Source organism: Gigantopelta aegis, chromosome 9, assembly GCF_016097555.1.
Source record: "Gigantopelta aegis isolate Gae_Host chromosome 9, Gae_host_genome, whole genome shotgun sequence".
In the NCBI taxonomy this organism is placed as follows: Eukaryota; Metazoa; Mollusca; class Gastropoda; order Neomphalida; family Peltospiridae; genus Gigantopelta; species Gigantopelta aegis.
This window is the reverse complement of record NC_054707.1, coordinates 16456768-16470757: the sequence shown is the minus strand read 5'-3', so window position 1 is coordinate 16470757 and position 13990 is coordinate 16456768. Positions and strand designations below refer to the sequence as shown.

Here is a 13990-nt window from a genome sequence, read left to right as displayed (position 1 = left end):
TTATTTTAATCTACTTAAACTTAACGCTTCAGTGGTACATGCATTGAGGTGAAATGTTTTTGAGGTCAGCATGTTGGTACTTAATTTGGGCGTCATTATTTTGGGTATATGTATTTTGGGCAAAATGTTTATCACCTTGACTTTGATGTAATCTAAAGCTCTGGGGTGTAGACTGTGGTGAGTGAAGTTAATAGGGAAATTGAGACATGGCCCGACTTTGATGTAATCTAAAGCTCTGGGGTGTAGACTGTGGTGAATGAAGTTAATAGGGAAATTGAGACATGGCCCGACTTTGATGTAATCTAAAGCTCTGGGGTGTAGACTGGTGAGTGAAGTTAATAGGGAAATTGAGACATGGCCCACTGGAAAATATAACGGGAAAAAACCCACCATTTGTTTGAACAGGGACCCCCCCCCCCCCCCCCAACCCTCATCCCAGTCCTTGTTTTTCTGGCTGTAGTCCATTTGCTTGAACTTTTGACACCTGAAACCCTCCCCATCATATACGCCTGATTTTATTTCAAAAGTATGTTCTATTCTATTACATTGACTTTATTTCGGGAATTATTTTGTAGTGTGTTAAGTGACGTTTGAACTGCTTTACACCACATTGTTATTGTGATTAGTTTCTCTCAAAAGTTCAGTTAAAATGTGGTTTTCTCAATATAAAATTGAGTACCTGGCTTGGTGCTTATAAAACGTTTAGAGTCTAGACTCGAGACACTAATGTCATGACAACGCCATACAAATTGTATCCGTGTGACATCATTAGAGATTGAGTCTGGACTCAAGTTTTATAAGCGCGGGCCCAGATGCTCATTGCTGTTGAACATGAAATATTTATTTCAGGGGTCCAAACCAAGGATCACTTGATCAGAGTTCTCCCCCAGCCAACATGTCACCACCATACCCTCATGCCATTCTCGGCAAATATGATGATGACTTTCCTCTGAGGAAAACAGGTATGTGATGTGTGCGTGATCATCTCTAAGTTAACAGGCATGCAAAACCAGGGTTTATGCTCAGAACCAGTTCCTTATAGGTAGACACAGGGGTTGAAATATTCCGAAATTCCTGCCAGATATTCGGTCCTACACCTTACAGATTCTGCCGCCTTAAATCAGATTCTGCTCGACCAAACATGATTGACTCAAATTAAATGTGTGAATATGAATGTAAAATAATTGTCAGTCTGATGGGATGAGGGGCAAAAAATATATATCCTGGTCGGTGGTGATGTTGACCAGCAAAAACTGGTCGGAACGGTGATATTTTGACCTCTGAGACACAAATCAAATTTGTCTTTGTTTAATTTTTGTTTTCATTTGTGTAATTTGTATTGAGTTTGAAATATTTTTTTAATTTAGCATGAATGTTTGTTTTTGCATAATTTTGTTTCTGTTTTTGTTTTTATTAACTTTGAAACAGAATGAGCATTTTGATTTTTGAACATTTATGTTGTTTTTTTGTTTGCTTTATTTGTGTTTTGTTTTGTTTTTATATACACTAATATATATTTTTCCTTTATTTATTTTTTAACTTGCATAAATGTTCAGTAACATAAATTGCTTTAAAACCATAATAATAAATGATACTTCAGGTAGGTTTGTGAATTTGACCCATTGTCAATCAAATTGTTAAAATTCGGGGCCCATTTGATCGCATGTTGAAGGGTTAAATATAAACTGAACAAACATGTATTTTTTTAATGATAAAATTAAATTGGTGAATAGATTGTCAAAATAAACACAGAAACTAACAAGATTCAAAATCAACAATTTAAATAAAATTAAAGTAATAGTCGAGCTTCTTTTGTGGTTCAGTATGTTATTTAATTTAAATTTTCACTCACTGTAAATACAATTTGAAAAGTTGGAACAAAACTTAATTGATAAGAATTATTTTGAACTGTTCCTAACTTAAGAAGAAGAAAAAAGTACCGAGACATTTGAAAAATATTTTGGGTGGGACGTAGCCCAGTGGTAAAGCACTCACCTGATGCGCGGTCGGTCTAGGTTAGATGCCCATCGATGGGCCCATTGGGATATTTCTCATTCTAGCCAGTGCATCACGACTGGTATATCAAAGGCCGTGGTATGTGCTTTCCTGTCTGTGGGATGGTGCATATAAAAGATCCCTAGCTGCTAATAAAAAAAAAGCATGGTTTCCTCTGATGACTGCATGTCAGAATTACCAAATGTTTGACATCCAATAGCCGATGTGCTCTAGTGGTGTTGTTAAACAAAACAAACTTTTTGAAAACTATTTTCTGCTGATCTTATACATGTAGTTAGTTTCGAAAACAAATTCTAGTTAAGAAATTGTCCCAAATTTATGTCATTAAGGTTCAATGAACATTTAGGATTTTTGTTGTTTTTTTGCTCCGTCATTTGTTATTGGATATCCAGTGTCCAGGTGATTGTCACAGCTTGGTTCCCAGTGACCTCTTAAGCAAAAGAGTATCATTAAAGGGACATACCTGAGTTTGCTGCATTGTAAGATGTTTCCGACTAATAAAATATTTCTACGATTAAACTTACGTATTAAATATATTTTCTTATTTAGAATATCAGTGTCTGTATATTCAATGTGTTTCTGGTCGTCTTAATATTTGTAAGAAGCCCAAACTGGATTTTGTCTTCAAATAATTTTGTACGTATGAACAAATATATTTTAGGAAAGAAATTGAAATTTAACCTAGTACAAATATTAGAACGATCAGAAACACGTTTAATGTACAGCCACTAATATTTGATGCAGACAAATATATTTGATATGTAATTACAATCGTTAAAAAGTCTCTGTTAGTCAATATCATAATACAAATTGCAGCAAACTCAGGAATATCTTTCTTGGATATACTTGTTGTTTATTTTTATTTTATTATTATTTTTGTTAAACATTTGTCACTTTTTATTCTGTACATTTTGAATTTTTTGTAAAATTGTTGTTGGGGTTTTATATAAATTATTTCTTTTGTCTGTCTGTTGTACATCATCTATATAGAGAGATGTATATTGTCAAGTCTATCCAAAGTAGAATTACTTTTAAATGAATAAAATAACTTTTTGTATTCTTTTATTCATTTAAAATTGTTTATTATCCCCCGAATCATAGGTGATGTTGGGTTTAGAGAGGTTAATATTTAATGTCACTGGATGGACATTCTTCATGTTTTAGTTGATCCAGTACCATGTGCAAACATATTATAGCCAATGTATTTTCCACCCCAAGGTTTTTTTTTTAACCGGCCTCGATGGCGCAGTGGTTAAGCCATCGGACTACAGGCTGGTAGGTACAGGGTTCACAGCCCGGTACCGGCTCCAACCCAGAGCGAACTCTTAAGGGTTCAATGGGTAGGTGTAAGGCCACTACACCCTCTTCTCTCTCACTAACCACTAACAAACTAACAACTAACCCACTGTCCTGGACAGGCAGCCCAGATAGCTGAGGTGTGTGCCCAAGACAGCGTGCTTGAACCTTAATTGGATATAAGCACGGAAATAAGTTGAAATCAATCAATCAATCCAAGTTTTTTTGGACGGGATGTAACTAAGTAGTGAGCCCATTGGGCTATTTCTCATTCCAGTGCATCACGGCTGGTATATCAAAGGCCGTGGTATGTACTACCCTGTCTGTGGGATGGTGCATATAAAAGAACCCTTGCTGCTAATGGAAAACAAATGTAGCGGGTTTCCTCTCTAAGACTATATGTCGAAATTACCAAATGTTTGACATCCAACAGCCGATGATAAGTAAATCAATGTGCTCCAGTTGTGTCATTAAACAAAACAAACTTTTAACTGGCCATATAAAGCTTAGGCTTTCATAACGTTTCTGTCCATAATATGTCATTCCAACCCGTTTTTCGTGATGAAAATGTTCATCATATCTGTTGGAAAGTGAATATAAAAGGCACCTAGCTGTTAATAGATTAAGATTCTAGATATTTTTCTTTCATAACTGATTTTGTTTTTTTACTGTGACCTTTACTCCAGGAGGTTTTTTTCTAGTCACTTGGTCTTCACTTTAAATTCCATTTACAGGAAACTGGGAAATAGAATCCAAAAATGGATTCTCTCCCACCCCCAACTCTTTCATGTACAGAAATATATAACATTCTACTTCAGTCTTTTTTTCTTTTCTTTTTTTCTTTTTTTTCCTGTTTCTTAAAGAAATAATCTTCTTCTTTTTTCTGGGAACAAGCCAGAGCATAGTGGGAATTGTTCAGAGAGCAAGCCATATTATGTTCCATCCATTTTCATTGTGATGCCATTGGATGCCATCCAAAAGTGAAGTTGCTATTAAAGAGTCAGTTTTGAATTGAAGGTTACAAAAACCTGTGAAGTGAAGTCGTTGACTCTATTTACTGATTATCAAGCATTACCGAGTGAGAATGCCGTGTTGGGAAATGGACGCGTGACTTTGGTTAATGCACAATCTGAAAATAGTCTGACGTGAATCCATTTATGTGGCAATTTCTAATCATCTCATTAGAGAGCTGCAGAAAATAGCTTTCTCAAACAAACCAGCTATTCTGGGCTTGGCAGTTGTCTCTGCCCCTGGCTGGAAGGTAATTAATGGCCCTGGATGGAAAATTGTCATTACCTATGGTTGGCAGTGGGTATATTTGATACAGTGTTATTAATACTTGGTAGGGTTTGTTTTGTTTTGTTTTTTTAATTACCAGCTTCGTTTGTGTAGAAGAAGCTAAGAGATACAAATAATTTCTTGTCTTTATAATTTAACATTAGCATAATTGATCCTGCTATATACATAAGTAAAAAGTCCTTTTTTTCTGTATTGTGTTTGGTATATGTGTGTGTGTGTGTGTGTGTGTGTGTGTGTGTATGCATGTATGTACACACACATATAGGTGTACATTATGTGTGCGTGTGCGTGTGTGTATATATATATATATATATATGTACACACATATACATGTATATATATTTTAGAAATCTTTCAAGCTCAAGTAACTTTAAAAAAACCCAAAACAGATAATCCTAAACACATAGTTGCAGTTTATTATGTTGGAAACGTGTTGACATTTAAATGCTATTTTGGAAACCTATTGACATTTAAATGTTATTTTAAATTATGTTGGGCTTTCATTAAATATAGAACCCTTTTTTTCTTATTAAATTAACATCTGTGTCTTATTTTCTGATGTACTTGTTCAGTTTTGTTTACCATATGCAAGACATGCAGAGACATTCAGTGGTGGTAAAAAAAATATATTAAAACAAAAATTATAAATTAAAAAATCAAGTATTCAACTGAAATAAAAGCATAAATGTTTGACACAACTGACATCCGATGGTCGGATTAATCCTTTTAGTTTATGTATTATTTCTCTCCTTGAGTCGGATATGTTGTGTGTATGTGTGTACGTATGTGTGTGTGTGTGTGTGTGTATATATATATATATATATATATATATATATATATATATATATATATATATATATACCTAAAATACATAATACATTATATAAACATCTTGTGAATATAATCACAATCATGTCAACATGTAGTGAATGTAGTCACAATCATGTCAACATGTAGTGAATGTAGTCACAAACATGTCAACATGTAGTGAATGTAGTCACAATCATGTCAACATCTAGTGAATATAGTCACAATCATGTCGACATGTAGTGAATATAGTCACAAACATGTCGACATGTAGTGAATGTAGTCACAATCATGTAAACATCTAGTGAATATAGTCACAAACATGTCAACATGTAGTGAATGTAGTCACAATCATGTCAACATCTAGTGAATATAGTCACAATCATGTAAGCAGAATTATCCTTCCCCCCCCCCCCCCCCCCCCCCCCCCCACCTCCCATCACAATTTAAATCATTTTATTTGTGTTTTGTGAACTGGGAGATGGTAATTCCTTAGAATATGTGTATCATAATTTATTGTCGCCAATCACACTTTTTCTTAATGTATTGTATTTGTGTTTTTGTAAATTGGGAGATGGTAATTCCTTCAGTAAATGTGTATGTTAATGTTTTCTCCCCACCCCCACTTTTTCTTTCTTCATTTTATTTGTGTTTTGTGAACTGGGAGATGGTAATTCCTTCAGAAAATGTGTATTGTCATTAAAAGAAAAAAAAGTTTTTCCTCACTTTTTTTTCTTTTTCTTTTTTTGCTACCAGTACATTATATTTGTGTTTTTGTGAACTGGGAGATGGTAAATCCTCAGACTGTATTTGTGTTTTGTGACTGGGAGATGGTAAATTCTTAGACTGTCTTTGTGTTTTTGTGAACTGGGAGATGGTAAATCCTCAGACTTATCTTTGTGTTTTTGTGAACTGGGAGATGGTAAATCCTCAGACTTGTCTTTGTGTTTTTGTGAACTGGGAGATGGTAAATCCCTGAGTGTGGATGGATGAGACACATGACTGACACGAATGCTACCCGTCTTGTTTTCAGCCTCTGAGCCAAATATTCTAAAAGTTCGCTCAGCACTAAAGCAGAAGCTGGAGACACGACGCACTATCTTAACTCACAGTCCATTAGTGCGGCGCAGGGATAAAGGCCTCCTGCTTCACAAACGCAAAAACCAACTGTCAAGTACGTACCTTATCATAGTCTTCCCTTTGTGGTGTACTCGAGAGTTGTCTTTTCCTTGTATTTAATACGTAAGGACTTCAGATATTTTGCCAAGTACAACTAAATAAATGTCATGTTCATGAAAACAAAGTTTATGACGTCTGTTATTATATTTATATATATTTTTAATGTTTTTGTAATGTGTTTAGATAATATGTCTGACTTCATTTTTAAATGACACCTCAAGGGAAGTAACTGTGGTGTGTATTATTAATAGGGTTTTAGTTATAAAATAAAACATTTTAAAAAACTGCTTTTGATAATTCATTTTTTTAAAAAAGGTTTGACATGTTCTGCAGTTGGTTGAACATGTTTTACTTTTAGCTAGGTTTATTGCTATTGCTTTATCTTTTTCTTTTTTTAATGTTTACTAATTAAGATTGCTAATCTTGTTTTATATTACTCTACAATAATGATATTACACTTGCTTAGCTTGTCATGTCTTTTAGGCTATTAGGTAATATCTATTAAATGTGATATTTTGAACATAAAGATAATATTAGAAGAAAAAAAAATTCTTAAACTTAGATATATGAGAATATCAGTTATTTTTGTACATCAATAATGCAGTCTCAGCTAAAATGATATCATTTAATGTAAAGGTTCTTACAACCTAACTTAGAAATGGTTCTTTTTCATCTGTTTTTTTTTTTTTTTTTTTTTTTTTTTTTTTTTTTTAAATTGTTTATTGCCTCAGAAATGTGTTATGGTAATGTCAGGGATGGGCCTCCGAGTTCATTACCTTATATGTTACATATAGCAAACAGACATTACATAATCTTAATCTGAAAATAATATAACATACTGATATCAGAATGAAATAGAGAAATTACAAAGAGGAAATAAAATATAGTCTAAATAAAGATATACAGTAAGGATAAAAGATAAGTAGATATACTTCCCAAACTGGCATCGAGATTAAAACATGTACAGCGAAACCTCTCAAAACAGGACCCTCTGTAAACCAGAATTCCCTCAAAACCGGATCCTATGTAAACCAGAATTCCCTCAAAACCAGACTTTTTTCTGTACGGAAGAGAACCTCTCTAAACCGGATACCTCTTAAAATCAGATTTTTTACTTGGTCCCAAGGGTGTCTAGTTTGGGGGGGGGGGGGGGGGGGGGGGGGTGTCACTGTAATAAGAGTTTCTTTTTCATCTTAGTTCAGTTAAAAAAATCCCATCATATTCCACTTAAGCTTATATTATTCTGATACTATTTACTAAAGAACTTTTCAATGATACTGCTTTCAAGAAATTTAACCTTTGTTAATGGAAAAACAAATAATGGAAAAATACAAAATACAAAATATTTTCTAGATGTAACTAGATGTCAAAGGTCATGTAACCAGATAAGATCATATGAATAAATAATTAGATATGAAGATGGCGGCTGCCGACATTAAATGTCAGCACTAAATGTTTGAAGCGCTTAAAATTTCCTTCTGATCAAGGATCGGATTTTTGACAGACATTCCTTTAGGTGGAGTTTATATTTTTGTAAATTTTAAAATATTACTTTATCGATTGTTTATGATTAATAAAATCAATGTGCTCTAGAGGTGGTGTTAAACAAAGCAAACTTCTTCTTTTTTTTTATCGAATGTTTATTAACTAATTAATTTTAATGCTGTATGGTAACAATCTATTAATGTGAGATATTAATAATTTATTAATACATAGACTAACAATTTTTTTTTTAACCACATTTCGGACATTTAATGTAGATTTAAATGTTATTATTATTTTTAAAACCTTAATGGAAATAGTTATCTTATAAAACAGTTTTTTTCTGCAGTTAGGTATCTTAGAATAATTTATTCAAATTGTTTGTTTAGTCTTTTAATGCCGAGATCATTTTATATATATCCTTTATTAAAAATACACTTATTGATGCCAAAATTGTGTAATTAAGATGTTTGAGTTCAGTTTATAACCGATATCACAAGTGTAGTTTACTTCAATACTTTTTACATAGTTTGAATTACTTTTACCTGTAATAACATACGATGTGGTGATTGTGTAAGTAAAGGCTGCATGGTTTGATAGACAAATGAATACATTTTGGATTGATCTAACACTGTGCATCAGACGTTTGATGTGTGCTAGCGTCTTACTGCATGTATTTTTTACTAACTGATCAACAAAAAGCTGGTTTTCTTTTATTTACATAATATATAGTTTTTGTAATTAATTTTCTGTTATATCAAAGTTTACAAATGTATATAAATCATGTTTTTTATGACTGTATAACTTTTTGTAATTCATACCTTGTTTTAAAAAACAAATATCACTACTACATAAATCTTATTTTGTTGCTAATAAATAGGCATTATATATAATTAAACCTTTTTTTTTTAAATATCAGAACAATATACATATAATTTGATATCTGAAATAAGAATAGTTGCATAATTTATTATTTTTTAATTTTAGTTAAGAAGTACAGTGTGCTCATTCACACTTGTGTAAAGGTGTTAAATCTGTATATCATTATTGTTAAAACAGAAAAACTGAATGGGGAAGCACACAAACACAGACATTTATTTAGACATAAGCACATCAACACAGATATCTATACACCAATATAGATTCACAAACATATGGTAGACGTAACAGCACCGGAACACTGGCGACTACAAATATACCAAATTGCTAAAAAGAGTAGAGGGCTAAAAACATTTACACATTTTATTGGAACGATATATGCGTAAAATTGTAGTGGTTACTCACACACAAGGAATAAAAAAAAAAGAGATGGTATTCATAGAAAATTGACTTAACAAAAACAACAACAAATGTGGGTTTTTTTTGTAAGACCTTTAGTTGTTTATAATTCGTGGGAGGCACAGTTTTGAGCAGAACTTAAAAATTATATGGTATAACATGACGCCATTGTAGTACCAACATAGAAATCACAAGACATACAACATTTACCAAACACAGAGTGCAGCCACAGAAAAATACACATCACGACATGACACGACACGACACGACACGACACGACACGACACAATAAGAAGTACAACCAACACATCCAGATCTATACAATACATGTATTTCAAATACTGATATGTTTGATGCCAGTCAGAGATTATTGGCAAAACTTTGCAACTTCAAAATTCTACTATATACAAGTCAGATCTTCTCATGTTGCTAAGATGTGAGGTTGTATTAAATTTACAAAAAAAGAGGGAAAAAAACCCCTCACATAAAAAAACTTACTATGCGGCTTTAAATAACACTGTTACAAATTATGGTGACTTTTTTTACTTTAAATAATTTGTGTAATAAAATATATAAAATTTACTACTTTAAAGACTTGGTGGAATAGAATATGGTGACTTCAACTTTAAATAATTGGTACATCTATATAAAATATGGTGATTTCATGACTTAAAATAATTGATGTAATCAAATATAGTAACCTTTAAATACATGTAATTGAAATCATGAATATAGTGCCTTCATGACTTTAAAACATTGGTACAATAAAACACAGTGCCTTCATGACTTTAAACATTGGTACAATAAAACACAGTGCCTTCATGACTTTAAAACATTGGTACAATAAAACACAGTGCCTTCATGACTTTAAAACATTGGTACAATAAAACACAGTGCCTTCATGACTTTAAAACATTGGTACATTAAAACACAGTGCCTTCATGACTTTAAAACATTGGTACATTAAAACACAGTGCCTTCATGACTTTAAAACATTGGTACAATAAAACACAGTGCCTTCATGACTTTAAAACATTGGTACAGTAAACCACAGTGCCTTCATGACTTTAAAACATTTAAAACACGGTTGGGTACAATAAAACACAGTGCCTTCATGACTTTAAAAACATTGGTACAATAAAACACAGTGCCTTCATGACTTTACAAAAACATTGACTTACATGGTACAAACACAGTGCCTTCATGACTTTAAAACATTGGTACAATAAAACACGGTGCCTTCATGAAACAAACATTGTACCTGCCTTCATGACTTTAAAACATTGGTACATTAAAACACAGTGCCTTCATGACTTTAAAACATTGGTACAATAAAACACAGTGCCTTCATGACTTTAAAACATTGGTACAATAAAACACAGTGCCTTCATGACTTTAAAACATTGGTACAGTAAAACACAGTGCCTTCATGACTTTAAAACATTGGTACAATAAAACACAGTGCCTTCATGACTTTAAAACATTGGTACAATAAAACACAGTGCCTTCATGACTTTAAAAACATTGGTACAATAAAACACAGTGCCTTCATGACTTTAAAACATTGGTACAATAAAACACAGTGCCTTCATGACTTTAAAAACATTGGTACAATAAAACACAGTGCCTTCATGACTTTAAAAACATTGGTACAATAAAACACAGTTCCTTCATGACTTTAAAACTTTGTGGAAATTAAATATATCTTTCGACTTTTATCATCATGGGATATTTGTTCTTGATAATGATATCACACAATTTCCTAGTATGTTCTGCTATTTAATACTTGATGATGTGCAGTACTGGGTGGTAAAGTGAGAAATTGTTTTATTAATTTCAGTCGAAACAGGTGTGTGCAGCAGTAATCCAGACTCTGGCCCTAACTCTCCGCAAAGCAGTATCCATGGCCCCCTGCCAAATGGCAGTCTGACTTCCCTGCACTCAAAGGAAGTAAGTATTTTGGAACTGTGTTCACCAACATTACATGGTTTCAAAATAGAAAGATATCTATAGATAGAAAAAACGTCAGCTGGAGTACATTATCTCGTGTGAAATTGGGTTGACACATGAGAAAACTTGTATGTAGTGTGGCATTACGATAATACATAATATATATTCAGTCTGGTCGGAGGATGTAGGCTTGTCCTGCCAACCACCCGCCCACCTTTTTTGTTTTTAAATCCGCCACTTTTTTTTTTAAACCCATGATCTGGTGTGAAATTGGGTTGACACATGAAAAAACTTGTATGTTGTGTAGCATTACAATAATATAATTTCAGTCCGGTCAGAGGATGTAGGGTTATCCTGCCACCCACCCACCCACCCTCTTTTTTTAAAATCCACCCACCACTTTAAAAAAACAAAAAAAATTCAATTCAGTATTATGATACAAAAAAGCTCAGTTTAAAATATCTGAGAATGCACTAAAATAGTTATATTTCAAGGGTACTATTACATAATGAGGATAGATCACTGGGCTAAGTCCCGCCACTATTATGATAGAAAAGCTCAGTTTAATGAGAATAGATCACTGGGCGACGTCCCACCACTAGTATGATAGAAAAGCTCAGTTTAATGAGAATAGATCACTGGGCGACGTCCCACCACTAGTATGATAGAAAAGCTCAGTTTAATGAGAATAGATCACTGGGCTACGTCCCACCACTAGTATGATAGAAAAGCTCAGTTTAAAATATCTGAGAATTCACTAAAAGAGTTACAATGAAAGGCTGGTATACTCTCATTGTCTCAAGTTCCTGCCCTCAAGTAGTTTGCAATCGTCTGCTTTCAGTTCTAATAATTTCTTGTATTTATATTTATACATTTATACCCCTTCCCCCATGTGATGTGACATGACATTTATTAAATTCAAAGGCTTAATAATTTGAAATCTACACTCAAAACTCAATCGTAGACCATATAGATTTGAAGAATGCCATGTTTTACCGATAGCCTTAATAATTTGAAATCAAAACTCAAAACTAAAAAATCTTAGAACAATTCTATATAGACTTGAAGAATGGCTTGTTTTTACCGATTCTGCCATGTAACATGATGTTTATTAAATTCAAAGCCGTAATAATTTGAAATCTACACTCAAAACTCAATCATAGAACAATTGTATATAGACTTGAAGACCAGCTTGCTCAAGCCCTCCACAATTCTGTGATGTAACATGAAATGAAGGTTTAAAGAGAAAACTTAACAGCCGGCGGCGACCTGCATGTTTGCTTGTTATCAGAGCGTTGCTGGCCATGCGCCAGACTCCCTGCTGGTCTCCTGGAGGGCGGCCTCTGCGGCTGTCCCTCTTGTGTAAACACCTGAGAATTACTCTTCCACCTCTTGTGTGTCCTGGCTGAACCGCTCATGTGAAGGGAGTTACGTGTGCAGAATACATCTCATTTCATCATGGCCATGCTTACAGACAATTAAAAATTGAAGCACGCACTGACCTGCTGGGCATACTGGTACACCTCTTTCACCTGTGTGGGTCGGCTGTCCAGGACAGAAGTTGGTGTAGAATGTTGGGTTTTTTTTAATTTATTTTTTAATTGATTTTGAAACATGATGACATGTGCATGTATTAGCTCTATCCTGTCTGTGGGATGATGCATATAAAAGATCCCTTGCTGCATTAGGAAAAATGTAGTGTGTTTCCTCTGTTGACTACGAGTCAGAATTACCAAATGTTTGACATTCAATAACCGATGATTAATATATATCAATGTGCTCTGTTGGTGTTATTAAACAAAACAAACGTTACTAGCTCCTTCACCTTGTTACGTAATGTGTCCAGGACAAAGTTGGTGTAGAATGCATATTCTGTAGAATGCAAATTATATGTTGATTTTTTTAAAGGATGGGCACACACCTCACTCACCTCTTTGAGTGATCAGTCCAGGACAGAACTTGGGGTAGAATATACATCATTTCATTTTAACTTCATTTTCATGCTTAAGGTTCAAACATACTGTCCTGGGCACACACTTCAACTTCCAGAGTTGACTGTCCAGAACAGGGTTTGGTGGTTATACTTGGTTGGTTGGTTTCTGTGTGTGTGTGTGTGTGTGTGTGTGTGTGTTGTGTGTGTGTTTTTTTGTGTGTTGTATGTGTGTGTGTTTTAGTGTGTGTTCAATGTGTGTTCAGTGTGTGTTGTTGTTTGTGTGTGTGGTGTGTGTATGTGCCGCGTGCATGTGCAGGGACATAAGAATGGAGGGGGTTGGAAAACATTTATATTTGTTTCCTATATATAATAATAAAAACTGCTGATGCCCCCTACTTGGACATTGCCTTTTTCCGCCCCCTCCAAAAACACCCTCCCCCCAAATCACATATTGTTCCTATGGCCCTGGCATTGTTTGTGTATCATCATGTCTGTGTGTATCTGTATCTCCGTTCATTCTCTGATTGCCTGTCAGTTTGGGATAGATACCATCCCAATCAACTGTTTTACTGCATTTTGTGGGGAGTAATCTCAGTTTATCCCTTTTATAATTTAAAAAGTGTATTATGAGAGTTCAAAGCTTTTCACTTTTAGGCCACTTATATCTTGGTCTCTCCAGGTTGGCATCTGCAATCATCGTCCTCTGATAAATATAGTATTTATAGTCACTTATCTTAAATGTGTAGTAGG

The 13990-nt window shown here is 33.9% G+C and overlaps 1 protein-coding gene across 5 annotated transcripts in view; it reads left to right on the top strand.

The window, feature by feature from the left end:
• LOC121382255 (histone deacetylase 4-like) overlaps positions 1-13990 on the top strand; it is a 202953-nt gene that overhangs the window by 165577 nt on the left and 23386 nt on the right. For all 5 annotated transcript variants that reach the window (XM_041511791.1, XM_041511790.1, XM_041511788.1 and 2 more), the window contains 3 exons: positions 850-962; positions 6452-6592; positions 11198-11307. In XM_041511791.1, the coding sequence (XP_041367725.1) occupies positions 850-962; positions 6452-6592; positions 11198-11307 (364 nt within the window). The remainder of the gene's footprint in view (positions 1-849; positions 963-6451; positions 6593-11197; positions 11308-13990) is intronic.